Source organism: Haliotis rufescens, unplaced genomic scaffold (genome assembly GCF_023055435.1).
Source record: "Haliotis rufescens isolate VD_foot unplaced genomic scaffold, xgHalRufe1.0.p SCAF_2, whole genome shotgun sequence".
NCBI lineage: Eukaryota > Metazoa > Mollusca > Gastropoda > Lepetellida > Haliotidae > Haliotis > Haliotis rufescens.
The window spans coordinates 27620294-27647529 of record NW_025963890.1 but is presented as its reverse complement, the minus strand read 5'-3'; the positions used below and the strand labels follow the sequence as shown (position 1 = coordinate 27647529).

General features: G+C 37.8%; 1 protein-coding gene across 4 annotated transcripts in view; it reads right to left on the bottom strand.

The window, feature by feature from the left end:
* The window catches only part of LOC124110926 (nuclear factor 1 X-type-like), a 334632-nt gene that overhangs the window by 56371 nt on the left and 251025 nt on the right, over positions 1-27236 (bottom strand). For all 4 annotated transcript variants that reach the window (XM_048399803.1, XM_048399804.1, XM_048399802.1 and 1 more), the window contains one exon: positions 14289-14437. In XM_048399803.1, coding sequence (XP_048255760.1) covers positions 14289-14437 — 149 coding nt within the window. The remainder of the gene's footprint in view (positions 1-14288; positions 14438-27236) is intronic.

The following is a 27236-nucleotide window of genomic DNA, read 5'->3' as shown; positions in this document are numbered from 1 at the left end:
ACACGATGTGTTAGTTCCGGGAACTGTCCGACTAGCATTTACGATTATTTTGACTTCTGCAGACGTTAACAGGGAGCCCGTTCAGAACATAGGTCGTGCTATCGTTAAGAAAATGGCGATTAAAATTAGCGGTAATGAGGTTTTGAGTATCGATGATAGCGATGTATACTATTGTTACATGGATCTCTGGAGAACGGATAAAGAGCGGGAAAACTTACAGTACCAAGGTATTTGTAATCGGAACACATTGAGACTGCGTGTAGATGCTTCTAGTGGTGATGGTACCGTCAGATCAGGCCGTTGCGGACGCATTAGGTAACCGATTCTATATTCCCCTAGACTTTGAATTACTAGATTCCCACATGCCCTTTTATCAAGCATCCCTAGGCAATAGGTTAGAATACAAACTCACTTTTAATGACTACGGCAGAGTAATCAAAAACCGGTGGTGAAGATGCTAGTTATTCCATTGACAATATCTTGCTGGAGTACGATATGATAACAGATCCCGAATTAGCCAGACAAATTCGTAACCAGTATACCGGAAGTTTAGCCATTTTGTACGATCGCGTGCTTCGACACCGAAAGATCACGAGGGACAAAAGATACGACGTGGAATATCAATCTAAACGTCCCCACGAGGTCGTTGAAGGGTATTTTAATGTTGTTCGAGGACCCCTCCGATGCATTTAAAAGAAATACCGAGAAGTTCTACAATCCCAAGATTACAAAAGTAGAATTGACTATCGAGGGCGTTCCTAATCAACTATATAGCCAAGGAATGCTAGCGTATCACCAGTGGGATGAGATTAAAAAACTCCCTTCTATAAAACGAAGCCCAGAAGTTAACGCGGTCGTGAAAGATCTGTCTCTCGGGGATGTATTGATGGGTGAATACCTCACCACAAAGTACACGCTATGGCTCGACATGCGAACAACGGACGATGACCAACTACACGGCAGTGGGAGGAGAATAGAAAATGCCAGCGAGGGTGTCACTATACAGATAACGAAGCTCCAGGAATTGGCTGGTAAATTAAACATATATTTGTACGTGATTATGGATGCGCAACTTAATATACAGAATGGAAGATTCGTGCAAGCAATCTATTAATAATCTTTTACCTAAAGAACCACACTGCGCTATCATATGCGGGCAAATGGGTTGTGGAAAAACAGCTTTTATTCTAGATATTTTAGAAAGTCATTATCGGGACGTTTTCGATCATATTATTATTCTGTGCCCGACTATAAGCGTTAATAAAACATACCTATCGAGAGATTGGGTAATGAATGACAACGGGGTACAAAGGAGAATCAACCCTTTTCGTAAAAGACGATTGTAGCGAGAGTAAAGAACTCACAAAAAAGAAAGATATGCTTTCGTATTTAGCATTCTCTGGTCGGCATACTCAACATAGCGTTTGGGTACTTACTCAAAAATACAACTCTGTCCTGAAAGATCTCAGAGAGCAGACCAAATGGGTAGCACTGTTTCATTGCAAAGATTGAGATTCATTCGAGGAATGTCTATGTGAAAATGATGTTATTTATACCAAGCTCGAACGAGATAAAGTCAGAAAACTGTTAGCGGCAACGAAGCACTGTAAACTCGTATTAAAAACCGATCAACCAGCTGCTTATGCAATTGCTTAGCAAAATGTGGCAAAAATGTAGCAACTGCTAAACAAAATTATGGCAAATGTAGCAACTGCTAAACAAAATTATAGCAAATGTAGCAAAAATATAGGAAAATTATAGCAAATATAGCAAAATTATAGCAAATGTAGCAAAATTATTAGCGGTTAATATGACATAATGTGGTTTGAAATCCTCATTCTTTCGCAACAGTTCATTATTACGGGTTGTTTTGGATATGCCATATTATATTATGTAAGACTTAAATATCTCCTTAGGTATTACATTATGGAATGCGACAAACTCATCGAACAAATGGTCAAAGATGAGCCTGATCAACATGTAGATAAATCTTTAGATAAACATAGAGAAAGACTCTCGGCTTTGGTAGCCGGTGGAAAATGTTCCCAATATTTGGGGGAAAATTATACCATCGAAAAAATTGATAACATGACCGACGAAGAAATTAAAAAACTGTATGCGCATTACGAGTCTAGACTGGGAGCTACCATGACTAAAACGATAGGGTCGGCTATATTACAACTATACACAGTCGTAGCTAGTACGTTTCTCTCTATCCGGGCAGAACATCGCATGTATTTATGCGAATCTCTCGAGAAAGACCCATTCATCGAACACGCTATAAGCTCAGTGAGCTGTGAGTTTTATCATAGATTCGGAATGTTCTTAGCTCCACTCACCACAGCTTTAATAACGGCTAGGTAGTGTCAATTTAAACATAAGTGCCCACTTAATAATAATGGAGACTCAACAAGTGACACCTCAACAGATTGTGAATGAGGAAATAATAACCCTGATTGCGGAACAACGAGTGAATGAGGAACCACAGATTGTGAATGAGAAAATACTAAAACCCAGAGTTCCGAGGAAAAAAACAAAAAAAATCTCTGCAGGAAGAATGGGAGGACTCGCTCGCAAAGCGAAACTAATGAATAATTCCAATATTGATCCGATTAAAACATGGGCACTAGTAGGAGTTGCTGCTATAGCGGCTGTATGGTTGTTTTATAAGACCGGAGAAGAGAAAACGTCACCCCCGATGTCACAACAAGAAGTTCAATTAGAGGTTAGCTCCCATATAATGCTATAAGAAGCATGACTACTCCAGTTACAGACGGTAAAATGTTGGTAAACGCAACGTATCATTCAGCGGTGGTCACCGGCTTGGCCATTGGCTATGCCCGTATGGCTAAAATGATTACTAAAGACACACCTCCTAAGCTAGATTTTAATGGTTATGATATGGGTATGATGATTCTGGATATTGGATTAGCAATGGCTAGAAAAGATATGCTCATCAAACAAGGGCTTATCCCGGAAGACATAATGAAGTAATTAAACATTTGAATATTTTATATTCATATAATATGGCATCAATTGCGATGATGGTCGGTGGAGCTATTGTTAATGCTCTAGCTTTTTCGGGGAGTAATTTTTTATTTTCTAGTATGAGGGAATCAAACGCTAAAGAAGTTGAAGAGGAGCGTAAAAGACATAATAAAGCTTTAGAACAACTCGAAAAAGCTCAGTCAGAATGGGCGAGGCAGAGAATGAAGAGATTTGATTTTATTCATGAAGAACTGCGTAAGGAAGGACATTCAATTCAAACGTTTAAGGATGTCGAATCTGCCATGCACGAATACCTCCTCGTTTATGGGAAAAAACTTGACCCAATACCGAGACCAACAATGAGTCATTTTTATACACCATCAGAGGAACAAAAGAACCGCGAGGTAGCATTCGTGATAATCGGGTTATCAGTTGTTGCAATTTTCAGCTTCACAATAACTACACATAAACCATGACCTAGAGTGACAGCTAATCAATAAATCACCATGACTGCTAAACTATAAATAGCCATGTCTCACCAGTGGAGATGTGATTTGCATTTAGACAAATGATATGATAGATGTATAACCATGAATCTGTGCAGATATACACTCATGGGGAAATCTATTCAATGTAACCGAAGCTCTGTTGGTATTTACTGTGGTATACACTCTTATTACATCAGGCGGGGAAACATTAACTATACATGTTCTGTATGTGGGATAGGGGTCAAAGGTCGTTATTGTTTATGTAAGAAACACGGTGCTGATAGGGTCAGGAACCAGATTATTTATGCTAGGAAGAGAGGTTACATCAATGAGAGGAATAGGTTGGGGAGAATACGTATTTAGACATATGAAAAATAACCAATTAGACAAATGAATCATTTTGCATATACCATTAAACCACAATGGTTTTTGTGAGAGAGCTGAAGGCTTTAGCAAAACAACGTGGTCTATGTGGATATTCTCGAATGAGAAAAGCTGAATTGATCGATTTACTCGGTTTGGAATACAACAAACCCCAGACTGGCAGGCGACACTTTTTTTATTTCTTGGTTTACGGATTTCAAACTCATTTCAAAAGTGAGGCAGGCCAATTTAAAAAAAAAAAAAAAAGCCTCTCACATTTTATTTTTTACTTGAATTTTGTCCTAAAAAGTTAGGTAGGTATGAAAAAAAATATCCTGGCGTAACAAAAGTTTATTTTCATTTGTTTACGCTGTTGGAACATTATTTTAAAAAGAATTACAAATAATATCTGTCATCACCAATTTCCCGATGATAGTGGCTGTCCGCTCACTAACATGATGAAATACCTCCGTTTTCAAAGCTTCGTATGAATAACACAAACGTCTAAGGCTGCCATGTCAGTATACATTAAAAAAACTTATATTGTTTCACAGACAAAATCTGCTACAAGGTTCGTGATTGGTCAAATTTAAGCATGTGACCTAACGCAGCCAATCAAATTACAGCAACGGTAATTTTCAGACTTTGGCGAAAGGTTTGGGTTAAATCACGTTATTCTGAACGGTTAAGCATGGAATCGCGATCTATATTAAAAATATGGAACTTTATGGATGTATAGAGCTAGGTTACGAGCTATGACAAAGATTTCTTATGCATATATTTTGGCATTAAGACATCGTGTCCGAGCCGAGAAATCGAGGCGACGAAAGGCGAGATGTCATTTGACTGACGATTACAATTTACATGCGATCGCACGAAAAGTTGGAAATAATAACTAAGATGTCAGTTTGGCAACTTTTATAGATATATTTTTGAAGATTTTATTTCTTTGTAAATAAAGACATTTCAGCACATGAAACGTCTTTTTTTTGCTGTTTGACATCTCGATGAGGACCCGTTGTCGAAGTGTGTCCGAGAATATTTTCAATAACATTGCGGGAAATCGTGTCTAGTGAATACATTTTTAATCTATAGATAAAAAAATGATGAAATCAAATGGAATACGTATTTCAGACATTGTGAAATGTGATAGATTTAATAAATGAATGATGTGACAAGTAGGTTAATATAATTATAAACTATTTTGACGTGACTTGGACGGTCTACCGTGCGGTGTGACTTGTGGCTTTGAACGGCCAACAGTGTTGAAATAGTTAAACTGGTCACCACTGCGCTTTGCGTCGACAAGCTATGATGGTATTAGAGGGATCCCAGCAAGAAATATCAGAGTGACTTCCCTTTGCTTTACGCTTGACGAGAAAATGTAATCTTTTTTGTGTTTGAACTTTTTGTCGAAAATATCGGCGGTAATAAAAAAGGGTAATTTTCATTTTTATTTTTTTTTAACATTTGGACTTTGAAAGAGCGGCGCATCCGTAAACCAAGAAATAAAAAAATTGTCGCCTTAGAGAACTCAAAGCTCCAGCAAAAAACAGTGGGCTGAGAGGTTATTCTCGATTGAAAAGAGCTGAATTGATCGCTTTACTAGATGTTGATAATGATGTTGAAAAAAATCAACCTAATGATGTTGAAAAAAAACAACAAGAATTAATATTTGTACCCACATCCGCCGGCGTTCGTAAATATCTAAGAGGTTGGAAGATGGATATTAATTCCAACATAGATGTTAATGATGTTAAGCCCCTCATATCGAGTAAAATTAACGAGGAGTTAGATGATTTACATAGTATAAAATACCAGCTGACGATTAAAATGTCATTGAGTAAAAGTAACGCAGACGATAGCACCGAATATACTGAACCATATTTCCGAAGCAATCAAGAAGTTATAACCGAATCTGATACTATAAACGCATCATTAGATACATCAATTCAGAGGATACAGGAAACTTTAGATTGCTGGACTAATTGAGGTTCGGGTTGGGGTGTGGATAAAATCGATAGTTTATATTTAGATATAGCAAATTATATGCCCTTCAAAGGTGGATCTTATATAGATTTACCCCCATATTATAAGAAGAAAAAAGCCATAATTAATGTAAAAAATAAATGCGATGACTGTTTAAGAATGATGATAAGATCTGCATTGTTCCCCGTAGATTCTAAAATTGCAAATAGACCTTCTAGCTATCCTCAAAACGATGGACTCAACTTCAATGGTTTAGACGAACCAACACCAATCTCACAAATTGATAAGGTGGAATAGCAAAATAATTTAGCTATAAATGTTATCGGACATTCTAAAGGAATTGTTGTACACAGGATAAGCTCCCCTCCGGAACATATCCCCAGAATCAATTCATTTCTGATCGAAAAAGATGGAAAATATCATTATACATGGATAAAGAGTTTAAACAGGCTATTATACGATCAAACAAAACATGCTAGAAAGAAATATTTCTGCGAAAGATGCCTACATAGGTACAGCAGACAAGATCTATTAGAAGCGCATAAAGAATACTGTAGAGGTGTTGGGCAGACCGCTATCAGGATCGATATGCCTAAAGAGGGAAAAAATATATTAAAATTTGAACATTATTGTAATCAAATGCCAGTATGAAGCGCTTATCAAACCCATAGAAAATAATCAAGATAATAATACGTACAAAACTCAAGACCATATTCCTTGTGGGTTTGGATATGTAGTTGTAAGGTATGATGGGAAAACAAACCCGCCCGTGATTTACAGAGGTCCCGATGCAGCGGGAAAGTTCTTAGAATATCTACAAAATGAAGAGAGAATAATCAGGGAAAAATTATCGTGTAAGAAACCCATGTGTATGACGAGGGATGATTGGAGGGCCTATAAGAAGTCAACGAGTTGTCATGTTTGTAATAAACCCCTGAATGGGGATTCCGTAAGAGATCATTGCCACGTCATGGGTAATTATCGAGGGGCCGCACATAACGAGTGTAACTTGAAACTAAAAATGAATTCTCAAACAATACCCATCCCCGTTGTGTTTCATAACCTTAGGGGATACGATTCTCATCTCATTATGCAAGCTATCTCAAAGACTGACGGCGGCTTAACGTGCATTCCTAATAATATAATCATTCTCGTTGACTAAAACTATACATTATAGGGACAAGGATGGGAAAGCTAGAATAAAGCAAAGTAATGGGCTTAGATTCATAGACTCTGTACAGTTTCTGTTATCTTCCCTGGACAATTTAGCTAATGCGAACAATCCCGATGACTTTGCGATAACAAATCAATATACCGATAGGTTAACACGTCATTTGTTGCTGAGAAAAGGTGTATATCCTAACGAATATATGGATGATTGGTCTAGAGTCGACGAAACTAAATTACCACCCCTTGAATCATTCTATAATAACTTAACAGAAACTAAAATAACCGATGCCGATTATGAACACGCTATGACGGTCTGGGATAAATTAGGTTGTAAGAATTTAGGTGATTATCATGATCTGTACTTAAAAACCGATGTACTGTTACTCGCCGATATATTCGAGATATTTAGAAAGACATGTTTTAAACAATACGGCTTGGACCCGGCATGGTACTATTCCAGTCCCGAACTATCGTGGGATGCATTGTTGAAGAAGACCGGTGTAGAACTAAAACTACTCACAGATTACGATATGCACTTGTTTATTGAGAAAGGATTAAGAGGGGGTATATTGATGGAAGCGAAAAGGTATTCTAAGGCTAATAATAAATTAGTGGAAGGATATGATCCGAGTAAACCCGACACGCATATATTATATCTCGACGCTAACAATTTGTACGGATGGGCTATGAGTCAACCTTTACCCACGGGTGGTTTTGAGTGGGTCGATGATGTCGAAGTGAATAATATCCATAATATCAATGAGAATAAAGGGTACATACTAGAAGTTGACCTGGAATATCCAAATTCCTTACATAACAGACCATAACAGTTATCCGCTAGCTCCCGAAAGATTAATTGTTAATAAGGATTGGATGTCGGAATATCAACACTCCTTGATGGGTAATAGTAGGTTAGCTAACGTAGAAAAACTCGTACCAAATTTGATGGATAAGACCAAATATATAGTTCACTACAGAAATCTCCAACTATATCTATCGTTAGGTATGAAACTTAAGAAAAGAACCTGTATAAGCTCATGAATAACTCAGTATTTGGTAAAACTATGGAGAATCTAAGTAAGCGTGTTGATGTTAAATTAGTCAGATCTAATGAGGAAGAAAGACTCAGGAAACTTATAGCCAGTCCGGCTTTTAACAGAAGCAAGATATTCGATAACGACTTAGCCGCGTTGCATATGCAGAAGAGTAATATAAAATTTAACAGACCGGTGTACGTCGGTATGAGTATTCTCGATTTGTCAAAACACTTAATGTATGACTTTTATTACAACGAACTTAAGAAGCAATACGGCGATAGATGCGAGGTGTTATATACCGACACAGATTCTTTGTGGATGGAAATACAAACCGAGGATGTATATAAAGATATGGCAGAAAAAATAGATATGTACGACACGAGCGATTTCCCAAAAGATAATCCACTGCACAGCGTAGTAAATAAAAAGGTGTTAGGTAAGATGAAGGATGAATGTGCTGGGACCCCTATAGCGGAGTATGTAGGATTAAGACCTAAGATGTATTCTATAAAGAAGTCCGATAATGGAGAGATAAGAAAAGCTAAGGATGTTAAGAAGTATGTGGAAAAAAGCATATCAAACACGAACAGTATAAAGAAGCATTATTCAATGGTAGAACGTTCAAACACGAGATGAACTCTTTAAGAAGTTACAATCATAGGATATATGGATTAAGAATGAACAAGACATCATTATCCCCCTTAGATACAAAGAGATGGATTGATAATGATGGTGTAACTACCTATGCTGATGGTTACTTAGGGCGGTAATACCGTACCGTCGGGAACTATGAACAACTCTTCTTGTACAAATACCCTGCCCGGTCCATCTTTAAGATAATAAAGAATAGGCTCTCCTTCTTTCATAACCAATCGACTAATGTTATATGTCTTAAGAGATCAAATCGGATCGGTTGCGCGACGTAGGCCTCCTTCGAGTTCACCTGGCTGGTATAAATATCTTACCCTTACTCTATCCGGAAGTTTTCGTTCTTTGTCTCTCCTTGGTGCTGAAGATTCGGAAGTCACTGATTTCATTTTAATCACATCGGATGGTTTCTTCCCGATTAATCTCGTTACTTCATTATTCAGCGCTGATACAACAGCTGATAATCGTGTCACCCATTAGGTTGATCTCAATCGCTCGGATTTCATTTCGATCCCATACTGATAGCCAAACAAACGTTCCGCTAATGTCCGGTTAAATCTTTCAACGATAGCTTGACCATTGTGGGCCTCTCTTTCACCACGCCTGATTTCGACATCGTGCTTTGTTAACAGTTTAGTTATTGATCCCATAAACTCGCGACCGGGATCTACTTGAAATAGCTTAGGCCATTTTAGTGGTCCGCGTTTATATATGAGGCTCATGCCTATCATTGAATCATATCGTTATTTTTACATAAAAAATTCCCCTGTAGTATAGGTATAGGTATATAAATCCAGCTCCAGTGGAGTTGCGTCAGAACCCCCATTACATATAAAAATTTATATCATAGAAGCATTAATTGACTCCAGGTGGGGGTGAGCTAGAGTCAATTTAACCTAATCTCATGACGATCGTTGAATCGCAACATCATTTACACATAAAAAATGCCACCTGTAGTGGTGGTATTGGTATATAAATCTTGCCCCAGTGGGGTTGCGGCAGAACCATCATTACCTATACTACTAATGCCAAAAACAAAAGCATTTGCAATAACAAAAAAAACACATTCGTCCTTCCTTGAATAATCTTAAAATTAGTGCTTGAAATTTTTAGTGTCATAAATAATTTTTTAAATTTCATAAGGATTTTTCTTTGATGGACCAACGTCAAATCATCTGACAAGTTAGATAGAATTATAACTTTAAAAGCCCTCATTTCTGAGGTGTCCATATTTTTTTTCTACTTTTAGGACAAAACATGAGCCCTCTACCTGAGCTTGGTTACGTAAACAAATACTTGTTTAAAATGTGAAATGGAATTCCACTGATTAGATATCTTTTTTTTATCCCATTGTTCTACGAAATCCATTTGAAATGTGCTTTTTTGTACGTAAAATGTCTTGAGAGTTTGTACCCAAACAGGTATGTGCTTTTGTGCCCAGAATATTTTTGTATTACAGTTTTGTAGTTTCAAACTTACACATTGCTTTTTGTATGAAATAAGTTAATTTATTATCACTTTTCTGTCAAAACACTATATCTACAATTACCTTACGGTTTACAAATTTACTGGCCTCTTCTCCAGTGACAAGAATTTATTACTTTCCTATCACAATCAGTCAATTTGAGTTGTGCCAATGTGGACTGACTACACTCAAGGACCACGTACATTTATGAACTTGATGAATTTTTTTACCATAATGTTCAGCTCATTGTTTGCAATAAACATGAAAAAATAAATATGATCAAACAGATTTAGTTTAGTTTTTTTGGGTACAAAATCATCAAGTGCTTTGGGTACAAAATCACATAGGCCCTACATTCATTCAGTCGACGTGTGTACCTACTTTCATCCGTTCTGAAGATTGGGGAGGGGGAGTAAACGTTTTAAAAACAATCCTTAATATTCTAAATTGTCCTTCTTTCAATGACAGACCAATAACAATATTCTGTTGTTATTATTATGGCATATCAATATGTTATATCGCTCTCCGCTGCCGTCGTTTTCAGAAAATAATTTTCAAATCATCGAGCGTGGAATCCTTTACGGTTTTGGATTCAGACTTACAAATTTGATGTTACGCACCGGCGGCAATCACGAATAAATATGAAACAAATAGGAGTGACGACTGCTATCCAAATCAATAAATAGTACACAGTTGTCGTAAAAAAGTAAACTATGTATTTTTTTTTTAATTTGAATCTATTTCGGAATTTGTTTTATGATCGCTTACCACCTTTTGCATATTTTTCTTTGATGTGTCATGCGGTACGTGCTTCCGGTTTCAGAAATGATAGCTAAAATTGCAAGTATTTCGATTATTTTCCGTAAACTGCATTATATTGCTATTGAATGATTTACCTAGAATGTATATCAGTTCAGATTTTGGGTATCATCCAATATTTGTCATTATTTGCAGTGTTTGTTGACTTTGTTCAACTAAACAAATCGCGAGTTAGGCCACGCCCAAACGTATCACCGATGTTTGTCAGCTTGTCAATGTGTCTGAAAGTTTATCAAACGAAACCATTTGAAAACTCTATAAAAATGATATTTTTTTACACAGATTTATACATGCGTGTCAATAATTCTAGAAAATTATTGTAATAGTCTTACGGGATCACTATGCATGTCGAGTTGTTTGTTTACCGCCGTTGCCATGATCGTACAAGTTTCATCCAATCGATGATGTTACGATTCAGATTGTTTTTGTTTATAATTAATTACTTTGAAAATTGCTAATTTTTAGAAATTAAGGAACTTGAGTGTTTTCCCTTCGTCAGCAAACAATAAATTATGATCGAATGTGAAAAATGATAACATTATAAAGAAAATATCGGACTGCATGCCGCTCAACGTGATTTGCCAAAAGTCAACAATGGCCGTTTCTGGTAGTTGTGTGCCGCGAAGTTTGGCAGAAACTTTTTAAACTCGCGATATTTTCTTTTTGAGGTAAATACACTACTGAAAGTTTTGATATTAAGCAAGCTAAGCATTTATGCATGCCATACGTAATTTAAATGTAACGCAAAGCCTTCTTTGTAAATGTGGGTGTCCTTATGCTATTCGCCTGTCGAACTGGTTCGACAGTAGCAACACGGGTAGTGACAGACTCTGTCGAACTGGTTCGACAGTAGTGTTGAGAGCTTTAAACAATATGAGTACATAACCAAGTGCTAGAGTAAGCTGAACAAGAGGTGTTACCCCTACCACACACAGGAAAGAAGATAGGTTTTTCCATCCCTTGTGCTCGGAAGACCTGTGGGCTACTTGTGTCATTACAGGAACAACTGCTTGTGTGTAGTTGACAGTGAAGAGGGCTTCTGAAGATTTATTTATTGTGTGATTGCAGCCAAAATACAGGATCTATGGCAGTGATGTAATAGAAGTAGAGGATTCTTAAGAATTATACACTTACAGTGATCCCTCTCTACAACACTACCTTTGGGGTACAAATAATTGATGAGTTTTATATACTATCAGCAGGGTGGAGTCTTAGTGGGTAGATGACCAACGAAACAGTACATATTCAGCCTACCTTACACGATCTTCCCAACACTTTGCATATCAACGTTTTACATTATATGGTAGTTCTTAATGTACCGTATATCGCTGTGTATAAGGCGACCCCACGTATAAGACGACCCCCCTTAAAAATCAACCCAAAATCCTATACTCCGTGTATAAGGCGACCTGGAATGAAACACATCACAAGTCTGACTGATATACCGGTAGAAGATTTAACGTGCTCTTGCCGACTGTAGCGTATTTCGCACACGGACATCACAAATTAGTTAGTTAGTTACTTTGGAGATTTAAAGTGCGCTTTCCGACTGATGCGTATTTCGCACACATCACAAGTGCGCACACAAACCTTATATACGCAATAAAAATATGTTTATCTTGCGTTGTTGTTTTTCTACAATGATAGGTCGCATGTGTAACTCTGGCACACGTCGCCATATTGTGTTTACACGGTATGACACCAAATTGGTGCCCGTAAAATAAAATTCATTTATGAAGTAATAACATATAAGAGACAATGGTGAGTAATTTAATCGCCAATTAACTATGTTGTAACTAACTAGGCTTATGTTTGCTTCACATTCAGCGTGTTTATTCCACAATCACTTGTACACACCGTCTCCAACACTTGTTAATACAACTGTAAAAACAGCGGGAATTGATTTCAGCTTCACCGGTTATCACATGTTAGGTCACATGTGCAATATGCAAATGATTACCGGTACTTCCGGCTCTCTACTCACGGATGTTGATTGTTTTACCGTGTCAGCTGGTTTGACAATCTGCATCGAGGAGAGGGTCATTTCAACTTTATTTGCAGAAATTATTAAACTTTATTCAAGGAAAAGAGATACAAATCATGTTTATGTATGGAAATAGTTATTGGAACAGTTATTTAGGACGAAATGCAAAGTTTTATTGTCAAATGCTGGGCTGGCTATCGGACGCCGGTTGACATCGCCAGTGGAAAAAAATGCGAGATCTTCGACTCCGTGTATAAGACGACCCCCTTCTTAGCCCCCTCATTTTAGGTACGAAAAACTCGCCTTATACACAGCGATATATGGTAGTAGTTCTGATGATTTGCAACATAATATACTGGTATACCAGTAATACCGCACACCCGTATAATATTCCTATAACCGATTCATGGCACAATCTACAAACTGCATAAAGCAAGTTGAATATTCGCAACAGAATATAAGGAAGTAACCTCCTAGGAATGTAACTGTTTAAGTTTGATTTATCAAGAATGTATAAGACAGATGTTAAAGGTTACAATTAAAATGAACCAAGCATGTGTGTACCCTCTTATGCATGAGAAGGATAGTGAGGGATCCAGGACACTGATTGGTAACCAAGGGCAATGGGCGCTCCGAATGTAGAAGAGGCATACTTTGGATTCTGTGTTACATGATTGAAGTGAGATGGAAATTGCAATGTGTTGTGACAGTCATTATGTCATTATTGAAATGGTGGGCATCACTGACAAAGCAAAATGAACCCAATATTTCACATGGTGGAGACACATATGGTTGTTTTAATGTTGGTAATATGAGGATAACAAAAATATTGAAATACATACCCTTGATATCCGAAATGATCCAAAACTTTCAAAGGCATGAAAACATTTGAAAAGTTTCCTCGCCCAAGGCAATATTCATGTTTCAAACCTTGTCAAAACTACCAGTACAATCAAAACAAATGCATTTGAAATACACTAGGATCAAGTATTTACTGAATTCAGAATTCATGCTTGGAAATTTCTGAATATATGGTTATGGGCTTCATGACAGTGGTGCTTGTTCATATGGTAATAAACAATGATTATATGGTTCAAAGTGTAAGCTTCACAAAATTCACAAAACACCTGAAAGTCAGTTCATATCATGAATCATGAACTAATCAGATTATTGCACTGTGTTGCGTTTCAAATGTGTACAATAAGCTTTTCGGTCTTTTGTTACCTGGCTTAATGTTAAGACAATGCAATATTATAGTGATAATAATTATTTCAACAATATAATGCCAGTCCTAGTCAACAGAAACACTGCATGGAACTGGAACTGAGGTTACTCACTTGAGTTTGGGAATTTTGAGCCTCCTGGCAAACCAATGTGACAAAGTCAGAAAAAGTATCACTGCCATGATTCTCTTGGTATTTCATGGTATTAGGATGCCCCACATGGCCCGTCTGGCTGGAACTCATTATCATCGATTCTTGTAAACCTGCAATGTGAAGAAGGTACAATATAATGTCTTCCTTGAACTATAACCTGCCATTAAGCATGTTTCTATGACCTCTGCAAATGATTTGTCTTCACCTTCAAGGTGGATGTCCACAAAAAAAAAACCACAAGAAAACCTCAGACTGATCTGAGCAAGCAAAATATACTTCTCAAGTACTACCTTGAACCTTAGCTTTGATGGATCCCAATGTATCCTACCCAAGACTTTCAGCTGCCATCTTGCACTTCCAAGAAAACAAATGTGCCATGTACCATGTTGAAAGAGAGACAAAAATCATGCACAGTACAGTAGTTCATTTTGATATACAGTCCTCAGCTTCAAAAGTAAGGTGTTTACATAATATCTAAAGTAATAAAAGTAGCCCCATCTCCACCTCTTCCTGAATGCCCCCAAACCTTCTCATCAGAAACATGTATCATGAGCCATTTAACTTACCACATCAAGTGACAGGTGATCTCACACAAATTCCCAAGGTGTATGCATCTAGCTTCCTTATGACAAAAGTCATTAGCCCTTGTAAAAACATCACTTCAGGGTTTGGGAAAACACATGCCCAAGGTAGTACAATATTGATAAAGGAAGTCCAATACCTGTAGCTACCTAACACCAAAGTAATAACCACTTCCAATGTAATTACTTTGCCCTTCAATCTTGAACTGCCATAGAGATCATGTATACGGAGTTTCGTCCAATTCAAATCATAAATACTTAGTTACCTTGTTCACAAGCTTTTTGAACACCCAACTCACGCTAAGTGGTCTTGACCTTCAATGCCTTGTTGCAAATATGAACACTCCATATCCCAATGCCAATACCTTCTGAATGAAAGTACTTTTAAGTCATTTTATGACAGAATTACCTCCAAAGTAAGTATGATATTTGATACAATCTTGACAATTGAGAAGTACAGAGTGAGTCTATTAAAGTGATTGGAAAAATATTTGGATATTTTTTGTATTAATCCCAAAGTTTGTGAAATTTGAACAATGTTGACTTTTTGGCAATGTAAAAATATTCACTCACACTTCAGTGACAAAAATTTGATGCAATCAAGACCCTGCCTTTGAGATCATATCTATACTAATCAAATTCCACTCAAACATACTCAAGTTATTGGATACACAAGCTATTAGACACCTAGTTCATACAGAGTGACCCTGACATTCAATGTCATCCAATCATATGTTCCCAGCATTATGCAGGAGGTGTATCAAGTATGAAATCTCCAAACATCTTGCTTGTGGTAGAGAAAACCAAAATTACCAAAATTCAAGCAAACACATTCAGCTGTCCCCATTACAGAATGCTGCTTAATTAAAATGTTAAAAAAGACAGACACATAATTGAAATTGTTGACAGTATAAATGTTGCGATATGTTCTGTATAAATTATCAGGACTAATGGACAAACATGAAACAAACTTCAACAATGTTTCTTATTCCAAGTAAGAAAAAAATATATATGTAGAATGCCAATCAAATAGTTAGTTTCTTATACTGCAGCATTAAATACAGGATGTAGTATATCAAAGCAGTGTGCCAGAGGTACAGAAGCTCAACTGTATTTAAAGATGTAAAACATGAAAATAGAGGAGGTGCACTTAATTTATCATAGAATTATACTGTCAAACACTTGGATGCTTAATACAATGAGTTTACATTGATAGTTTTCCAGACGACTGAACATGTTTCAGATACTTCAGGAAAAATCAACAGAGATAAGATTGTGAATAAATAGGTTCAGGGGTTTGGGGGAAGAAGATGTTTTTACGACGCATGACAGATGCTGGACATAGCATTACATGTGTCATATTTCATTACATTGTAAACAAAAACAGAGCCACAAGGTGCTGGAACTCACTCATCTGAATACAGAAGAAACAAACATGAATTGTAAACCTACAGAAAGTGTGTTCTGTGTTGTGATTGGCTAATTTGGGTCACATGACCAAATGTCAAAGGGTGAAAATATGATTTGAATTCCCTGAAGCAAGCGACCGAATCACTGTGTAGGAAATAGAGATTACTACACGAGTGTCTGTCAGATACTATTGATCTTACGAGTTGTTTCAAAACGAAGATATGCTTTGTAACGAGTTGTAAGATCAATGGTATCTGACAGGCACGAGTGCAGTAATCTGTTTCTTACACCCCCCAAAATCGCACCTTTTTAGCATCGAACCGATGAATTTGTCTATTCTCATGATTGCAGTAGCACATTAATACATGACACCACTGTCATAAGTGACGTCATACTATGTGCTGCTTACTATACTCATAAATAATGTGACCCTACACAAAAAGGTTTCCGTCATATCTGGATTATCAAGGCGAACTAGACAAAAACAGAACACGCTGGGTGCCAAGTTGAAAGTTTACACCTCAAAGAAATTACCAAATATGTACAACAATGTTTACTTCCGTATGACATCACTACCGATGACAGACTTTTACAAAATGGCGTGTTCACTGACAACAGTACGCGGGATTTCCAGAGGAGGATTTTCGTTGATTGAGGGATTGTGTACACATAAATAGGTCACGTAAGTAATCAGAAGCATTCTGACAATCTGCGTACTGTTATTTGTTTACCATGTTTTCCGATGTAAGAAAGAGAATTAGTCAGAAATGCAGATAACTACCGTGATCATTGTGCGTGATTTAGCGTCAGTCATGGCGCCACACAGGACGGAAATTTTTGAAAAAGGCTTCTGTTGAATTTACCACATCATTGTAATGTATATATGTGTATTTCCATAATTAGTGCAACGATACTCTTCCCATGAATATTCTCAAACGCATGATCGAGCCAATGTATGCAACAATTAGACGAAAGTACCTCTAAAAATGCTACACAGTGTTAAATCTGAATTTTGCTTTGTTTACATTTCAGCAAGTACAGTTTTCAGAGCACAGTTTTCGATTCCATACCTAATTTATTTCGCATGATTTCATCTAGATAATTTGCATTGGTGACAAAGACCATTTATCCATTGTTTCGAAAATGTATGAGGAATTCAGGGATGCATGTATAGCAGCTGAGTTTGAAATATACCTGATCGAATAGGCATCTCATAACTGGCATTTTGTAAACACAATCCAATATGGCGGAACGTACACTTCGGCGTTCGTGTATGCATATTTTCCAAAACATTCTAAACGATTCTAGGCTTATCAGCGACGTTTCAGAATTATCAGTAGTGATTTGATACCTGTGATCGCTAACATCCTATTTTTCTACTTTAATTATTCGAGTAAATATCCGATATTTAGATTTCTAAACACACAGTAAATATTTATTTAACGCCGTGAATTGTGATTTGGCGAGATTTACAATGTACCTAATTTTCAGAAGTCACTTTCAGTAATTTTGAATTGCCTAAAATGACAGTAAATGATAAACAGAAGGGGGAATTCAAAACTGTGAAGTGTATTAATCTGCGTGATGTATTTTGAGTTTTATTCGATTTCGAAGTTAGGGTTGAAGAGGAGGGACATATGTGTTGCTGTGGCATCCAGGGGGTTTACACTCTGAAAAAACGATTATGTTGACATAACAACAGATAATGTAACGATGATAATAACAAACAAACTCGCAGACGATTTCGAGTTTGTTTATTTCTATTATTAATTATACGGTCCTGTTGTTCAATACAGACGTAGGTGAACATTCGACTGAAGCACGAGCAACTTATGAATGACTTACACTCAGGAAAGTAGTCCGTCATCATCTGACCCCAGGTCATTACCAAAATCACAATCACCATAGCAACAACAGAACGTTCGATGTTGACGCCTCACAACCGAGTAAGTACGAGGTGTTAAAGAGTGCGCATGTTTTTTTCTAAATAAAACAATAGGTTTACAATATCGATAAATACTATGTGTGTGTCTATTTCTGGGATTTTATCGAGTATTTGCATCTTGGAAATTCATCTCGAGACCCGAAAATAGACACACACATAGTATTTATCTTCTAAATATCCCCTACAATTGGTATGTTCTATTGAGTGCAAGACTCAAGCCCCTGACTATTATTGAGTCGATGACATTGAATGAACAACTCAATTATATACTTCAAGTTGACTAGTACCTCAGTAGGGTGGTGTTACTATGAGAGGATACCTTGAAGCAGTTGCTATCATCTCATACACTTTTGTTTTCCATTTGAATTACATTAATATATAAAAGATAAACTGTTCCAAAAAATAAAGACAGCAGTTAGTCACTTGACAGAAAAGAGAAATAATACAAATGGTTCATGACTTGTGCTCTGATGAACCCTTCATTAATTGGATTTTTTGTCATGGAAACTGGAAAAATATTTTTTTCTCCTAAATTCCAAAATAGCTAAAGGCATCAGTTTCTGGCCAGACTGATGCATACAAACGGAAAAAAGTAACTGTCATACAGATGATACAAAGTTCAGTAAAAATTAATTTATTCTGTAATAATATTATGCAGGTTTCAATACATATTCCTGAAGACATCTCCTCAACTCTGAGTTCATGATTCACAAGAGCATGTAAATGCACTGCGCACAATTTGGATGTTTGCGTGTTTGTTGGGAGCATGACTCTCACACGTGTTTCTTGATTGTGGACAGCACACAGTAAATGTTATTATATCAGTCGCTCATAAAAACACTTTTTTTTAACCATTAATAAAGCTTACACAATGCCATGGCTTGCTGAAAATCAATGTCTAAACACCATGGGTATGCTGCAAACAGGAATGGTGCAAAACGAGGTTCATAGAAACACAATCATACCTCATATGCCCATGTGTGACGTCACATCAACAAGACAACCATATTCAGTTGGTGCATCTATGGAATCAATGGGACAAATTAGTGGCAGAATGGAACACAACCGGTTCAGGAAGCACAATATCTGGCCCCGAGTTCCAGCAATATGCCAATTTTGCTTCCATGTCACCATCAGGCACGCCTAACTTGGTGTGAAACTCATCTTAGGTTCTGAAGACAAGGCTGGGATAGTATACTATTCACAGATGAATCCAGGTTTCATCTGCACAGCTCTGATGGTCAAGCAAAGGTTTACAGGCGCTAAGGAAAACGTTTTAGTGACGCTTGTGTTACTCATCTTCGTCAGTCTGGGTAATGGAATGGAGTGTTGGGTGGCATCAAGGAGAACACAACTTATTATTGTTTGAAATCATGTTCCACTCTTTGTGAAAATGCAGAGACGTAACGTCTGTTTGCAGCAGGAAAATGCTAACCTACACGCTACAAGTGTTGTAACACTTTTTGAGGCAGCATAACATTGCTTTACTGCCATTGCCGGCTCTTTCCCCCACAGAACATGTCTGGGATGAGATGGAATGATGCCTAAGACAGGGCCAGAACCAGCCTGTAACATTAGCTCTGTTGGGCCAATCTTTGGTTGATATTTGCAACAACATCTCCCAGGCTGTTTTCAATCATCTGGTGTCTTCAATGCACTGCCACTGCCTCGCCTGTACCAACACACCCGACATTGATATTGTCAATTGAGTTGTTACACCACCCCTCTTTTAGGGCATGTCGCTCTGTCCTATTACCAGGTATGGGTTTTGTCAAAATATTTGTTATGATAATACATTGATCAGATTAAACACCAAATATTATGTTCTTATTTTCAAGAACATAACATTTTCACCACCTTATATGAAGCACAGTTACTGCAAGTGCATATGCATGCTGGCTGGTAGAGTTCTAATCAGACTTCAACTTACAGGTCAGTCTCGGTTAATTTTTTAATTCTACCATCCAGTCACATGATTCCTGGATATCACAAGACTTCAACGCTGGACAAAAACAAAACAAACATCGGGACAAACTGTTCAAGGGCCCTTATAAATAATACATGAATTCTATATGATGCAATGAAGGTAACTCGACCATCAACTAAAGTCATCATACGACAGTAAAGCTAAACACACCATCAAATACATTTGATACATTTGTATTTTCTTTTGATGAATATGCCTAATCTGTCAGCAAACCGAAGTTTGTCTGATGCAGTGAAAGTGCCGATGTAATCTACTGGATGTAATTTAGGTTACTACGTTTTCCCTAAGGTATCCATAATGAAGTCATTCTGGAATCAGAATCTCTTGAAGTTTCGGGATAAATTCACTGCAAAATGTAAATGCTTCCCACCTCGTGCTTTCCGGTGCTGAGAAGAAACACATACTGCCAAAGTTCACTGCCATGTGAAAGCCAATAAATCTGTTGACTAGGGAGGCATTTAAGCAAAAACAAGGTAAGTAAATTAAACATTTACATGTTAATCCATAATGGAAGTATATATATATATGAAGAAAAATGACTTATAATTGTTAAAGTCCTTAGGTTAATGGTTAAACCATGGTTTGATCTCAGCAAGTTATTTGCTCTAATATGGCAAGTTGATCCTAATACACATGTATTACACACTTTTATTTGTACATCTAGCCTAATGGCAGCAACAGCTACAACTATAAAAGAATGAACCTGAATATTTCTGGAATAGTTTTTGCGTAAATATATCATCAGGAAGACTTGTATAATTAGTGCTCTAGATTGGCTTGTTTCATGGTAACGTACAGTGCCAGTTATATTCTATACGATCCATAACGGTTTATAACCGTCGAATATTTTACGAGCACAAAAATGTTTCGCGTAGCGTCAATAATGCTCGGAACCATGTTACATTTGACATGACATCACTTTGATCACGTGACCGTCACATAATGTCCTTCAAAGTGTCGTCTGCTGTTTTGATCATACGATAATCAGTGCAAACATGGGGAGAAAATCTAAGGAATTGAATAGTGATGTGAAAGAATAGCGTTAAAGTTAAAAGAAGAGGGGAAAAGTTATCAAGCGATTACTGACCTGTTGGGGGTTCCAAAGTCTACTTTGGGTAGTATTTTTGCTAAAATTCAGCGAACGGGTTCGGTAGAAAACATCCCAAGACAAGCTAGACAAAAAAAGTTGTCAGACAGAGATCGCACCGCGCTGTTCAGACTCGTTAAAAATAATAGACAGAGACCTTTGAAGGACATCACTGGTAATTTCAATTCGGTGAGAGACCAACCTGTCTCTAAAAGAACATTTCAAAGGGAATTAAACCGAGAAGGAGTTTACAGGCGCATCATGAAAAAAAAGATGGTTGTTAGGGGGCGTGAACAGAAGAAAACCCGTCTTGTGGTGTCGGAGTATGAGGAAAAAAACTGTCAATGATTTTTGGAAAAATGTAATTTTTACTGATGAGAGTCAGGTGGTTATTGGAAATAATAATCGTGTATACAGACAATAACTATATATTTCAAGACGACAATGCGCCCGTTTATAGGGCAAATATTGTGAAAAAATTCATCGCCGACAATGCCATAAACACGATGGATTGGCCAGCACAATCACCGGATTTAAATGTTATAGAAAATGTTTGGCTAAAACTCAAGAAAAAACTACAGGACACCGTAAACGACATCACTAACCAAGATCAGCTGTTTGAAGCGACCCATATCACTTGGCAGGACATTGAGCTAGACTTTATTCGTGGCCTTTATGAATCTATTCCACGCCGGATATCTAAAGTTCTGACTATGAAAGGGCATCTTACCAAGTATTAAGGTATGTAGATAATTTTTTCATTAATAAATGACGCTCTGTAAAAGCGGGTCGATATATAAACAAACGGCGGCCATTTTGGATCGTATGAATATAACTGGCATGGCACTGTAGATTACAACAAATTTACCCATGTCTAAGTTGTTGCAGTTTGTTTGATTACTAATATTTACCTGTTATTAGGGAAGCCTCTGTTCATTTCCTTAACATTTTAACTTGATGAAAATGTTCCTGAATTGAGTAATAACATTTCATTTATAAGTGTATGACAACTGTTTCAGTGGAAACGTAGATAACCTCATCTAGTAACGTAGCTTACAGAATTAGTTTCATTCAAATTGCATATGGGAAAGTCAAGATCTGACATTCAGAGGGATTAAAGTAGAAGGAAGCAGGGTGAAGAGGACCTAAAAAGAACATAGATGGATAACAGGTTATCACTGTCATCTATGTTACCAGTCTTTTATGACTCCTCTAATTGACAACATTGAAATAGACGACTTTTGCTTTATCACAGTAGCTTCGCAAATGATTGTACAATTATATCATGTGTCAAACAATGAGATTCTGTGTTCACATAACTTTGTACAGGATGTAATAAAGGATTGTTGTAACACGTAGATGGTTGTTTTCATTATCCTTCATGTTTAGGAGATTGTTGTATCACTGCTATTGTACTTCAGGAAAAGTGTGTGCATTGAATCAAAAGGTAATATAAAGTCCAAGTCAAAGTATATAATCTGAATTCTATCTGAAATTATAGGCAATTTGTTCACCTATGTTTAACATTAACCTAGCAGTCACGTCCATTACCATTGTTGTTGCGGGTTGTTATGTTTAGATATATGTAACTTTAACACTACTGATATCAGAGTTCTGAAATTTCTGACGTAGACAAACCAGACATTGCTCTTTGACACAACAAATTTCACTGATGTACACTGACTTTTGAATTTGAATATGTTGTTAATTGGAATTGGGCAAGTTTGGTGAGAAAGGGTGCTATATTCTTTAAATGCTGTCAATATTATCCAGGATGTAAATTAGTAATGGTACTTTTCAATAGACAAAGCTTTTCATTTGATAGCAATGGTACAAATATTTTCAAAACTATAAATCATAAATTCCATAAAAAAAATTAAAAACGTAAACAAAATTTAAATAATTCCTGAACTGATGTATGATGCTGTGCTTGTTTTTCAATAAACACTGAATAGTGAGCAACATTGTACTCTGTAAGGGTACAATGTCACACAATCAATTAAGTCACCAAGCTTGACCACCCAATCAAGTTAGTTGTCTCCAAAACAAATTTAGGTTGCTTGGGGACCTCTACCACTATCAAACAGGTTCTCTGCCTTGCTGTAATCCCACCCCATACCATAACACTGCCGCCCCCGTTGACGTGGACGTTAAATCGTCTTGCAACATCACGTTGACTTGATCCTGCTTCAAGTATACCAATGACTCGCAGACGCTCATTTTCGGACAGGCGTGGCATTTCGTAATGTTGAATAATTGCGTAATTTTGTTGTTTTTCTGAGTGGTTGTTGTCAGCAGGATGCTAAACAATGCATATGGAATCCCGTTAATGCACGTTTTTATACCCATTCTTGGATAGTGAAATGCATTGGGCTTGCATAAAAGTCAACTGTAGCAGTTGCGTTTTGTGACTTGATTCCATACATGTCTGGATATATGTCTGTTGAAGCAGGAAGTTGGTTGTTCCCTGATTGCGCAGGCAACACCCCACAGGGCTGTTGTCTGTGGATATTGCAAGTTGGACGGATTGTAGCTGATTCTGCTAATGGCATATGGCCAGAATGAACACTTCCAACTCCAAGTTGTTTATGTGCCACTTTCAATGAGCTAGGTACCATAGCCCTGAGGCTGCCTGACCTTACAGGTGAGCACCCCACCCCTGAAAAGAGGCGTCTACGTACATGTGTAGACTTGGGGATATCCCGGATAAAGAGACTCCTCCTAAGACATTCAACTCTACGTCCACTAATTGAGGTAAGGCCTTAGTTGAACCGGTAGAGTGGTAGCCTTGAGTGGATCCTGACGCCTGATGTAAGGGTTCAGGAATTGTTGAATTGGGTGCAGTTGTAAGCAGCCCATCCTGGTTAAGTCCTGTGCTGAGGTGAGTAACCCTAGCAACACTTGCCATTGGCGAAGCAAGTATGGTTGGTGTAGAGCAGGTGACAAGAGGCGTAGAATCTTGTGCCATCTGTCCCTCGATACTGATAGGAGATCCTGGTCTGTCTGGAACAGGCCTCCTATGAACTGAAGCCGTTAGGAAGGAGTTAATGTGTTCGCCTCGTTGATTATCCATTCCAGTTGATATAGTAGCTGTCTGCATGGTGAAATCACGGAGGCTTACTAATGTTGGCGTGTGTTGATGATACAGTAGACAGTCCTCTATCTACGACTCGAACCAAGTGTTCTTCAAGGTACGCAGTTATTGGCTTCATTACTCCTGTACAGCCATGGGGTCACTGAAATGACAAATGGGAACACCACCCATTGGTAGTGAACCTCATTGAACTGGAACCTCAGGAGTCTGCGGTCGGAGGGATGGATATTCAAGACTGATCAATTATCGAACACACTGATGTTGGTTCTGAGCAGTCTCAACGTGGTGAGGCGGCAATAACATGGAAACTTCAGATAACATTCGTTGAACATGGAGAGGTTGCGGATCACTCTCATCTTGTCTGAGTCCTTCATGGGTACCAGGTAGATGTGAGGATAAAACCCTGGTGTTAAGTCTGGGTTGTGAGCCATCTCTACAGCTCTTTTCACCAACAGTATGTCTATGTTGGATTTTCCAAGTCGAGCTGTGGTCAACGGTGGGGTTACCTCTACATGTAAATGGAAACCATGATGTAGTACGATGAGTATGTAATCGTCCTTCAGACGTTGTAGGAAAATCACCATAGATTGGAAATGATCTAATCAGATAAGGTTACCCTCTGATAGATGCTGATCCACTGCATGCATTGACGATGTTGGTGGCTTAAATGACGGAACAAACGTAACCTTGGAGAAGTCTTCATCCAATGACCTTGTGCTGTCCCTCTTATTAACCCCGTTACCAGGGGAGGGCGCCACTGACAATAGGTGGTCTTCTACACAATCGGGTACTTGCGCTAAGCCGTCAATCTGCTCAGGTGCTTAGTGCCTCCTCTATCAGAAGGCTTTGAGACCCGACTGGATATAGAGACATGTGCTTTTGTCCCCGTACATGCTGGGGCACTAGCGCTGCCCAGCGATGTATGCTGTACCAGAAAGCACATAAGGTGTTTGGTATACATTTGGCACAAGTGTTAGCGCCTACACTTGTGCCAAAGTTGTTGGAACAGCACTAAGCTGATCATGTGCTGGTTGTGTAACCGAGTACACTGTAAGCCCTTAGGCTGATGTCATTGTAGAGGTCTTGATTGGTAGGCAGATGCTGCGCTTGGTGCAGGTCTATGAGACAATGCTCATCGGTAATGACTGGATCATTGTAGAAGCGCTTTAACCAGTGTCCAATTAACATTCAGGAACGGTGTTGACGCCTGAACGTGCATCTGCTGCACTGGGTATGTTGGAACAGTGCAAAGCTGATCATGCATCGCCCGCGTAACATTGTACACTGATGTCATTGTAGAGGTGCTTGGTTCGTAGTCAAGCGCTGCGCTCGGCTGAGACACAATGCTTATGCGTCTGCGTCTTAAGCGTCTTGAGACACTGGCGTCGGCGTTGCAGATTTAGCAGATCTGGATGTCTGGATGTTGATACTCACAAAATACTATGGTATTGTTGATTGTTTGTAACCTGCCAATGTATTGTAAAACTCGTTGGAAAGAGATCTAAACAAAACTTACATTTGGAATTTGGCAAGCACATCTGCGTGCATGACAAACAACGTGGATAGAGATCTTTGGGCGATTGGTCTCCACGATAATAAGTACAACGCGCAAGCATAAGTTACGCAACAAGAAAGAAGTAAGCAAAGCTCACATACCCCTGTTATCTCTGCTGGTCAACAACAAATAGTAAATAGTGAATTAATGAAATATACCTGTTGCTTTAAGTCAGGGAAACTGCCCTTTCCTTTGTAACCCCATGAGGATGCATTTTGTTTGAAATGTACACATGTTTTTGCAAATATATTTCAATCTAGTGTGGGATAATCAATGCTTAGCACAACATACATTCTTGGAATCCTTTGATACTGGAAATTAACTACAAAGCATGACGCATACTTATTATACATTAAATGAAAAAGAGCAAAAGAGAATTACCGTAGTTCCTCTATCAAAAATCTGTCTCCAATAAATGTTGGGTGATTACAGAGTTTCAATGAAAATCTCAATCCCCCATCACATTCTGATCTCTACTGCTGTATCAAGGTCTGCCATAATTAGTGAAAGCCGGGCATATGAGGAAATACAGTATTTGCTGAAGCTAGGATACATACTATTGTAAACATGGATCGTACAAAAACTCTACCCAAAATTTGTTTCACCATGATTCCATGGAAAAGGCAAAAATAAAAAAATTCAGAATCTTCAAACTAGAAATTGGCACAAGTACTCATTGTGGTAAATGTGTGTAGCAAGTTTGGTGAAGCTAGGGTGCATGGTTAAAAAGATATGGGCCGTACAAAAGCTCGGACGCACGGACGGAAGGAAGGACAGACGGAACACTATATACCCCAGATTTACTTCCTAAACGGGGGTATAATCAAAGAATTGTTGATAAAACGGTGCTGGAAGAATGCCATAGAATTGAGCAATAATCTATCAGCAAAAATAAGAGTTGAAAGTGTATACAATATTTTTATATACGCAACTCAATGTAACGCCAAAGCTATTTACATTTAGAGTTTGGCAAGCACATCTGCGTGCAAGCCAACCAATGTGGATGATAATCTTTGTAAGATTTTTTCCACGACAATTAGTACAACGCACTAGCATAAGTTTTATATGCAAATAAAGAATTTTTGATGAAGCGGGACTGGAAGGAGGCCGTAGAATTAATAATAATCTATCGGCAAACATATTGTTAATGAATTGAAAGTGTAATTTATATATATGCAACTCTTATTAACACCAAAGCTAGTAGTATTTAAATACACAAAAATATGTTATTTATACGTAGCTGAGAATTG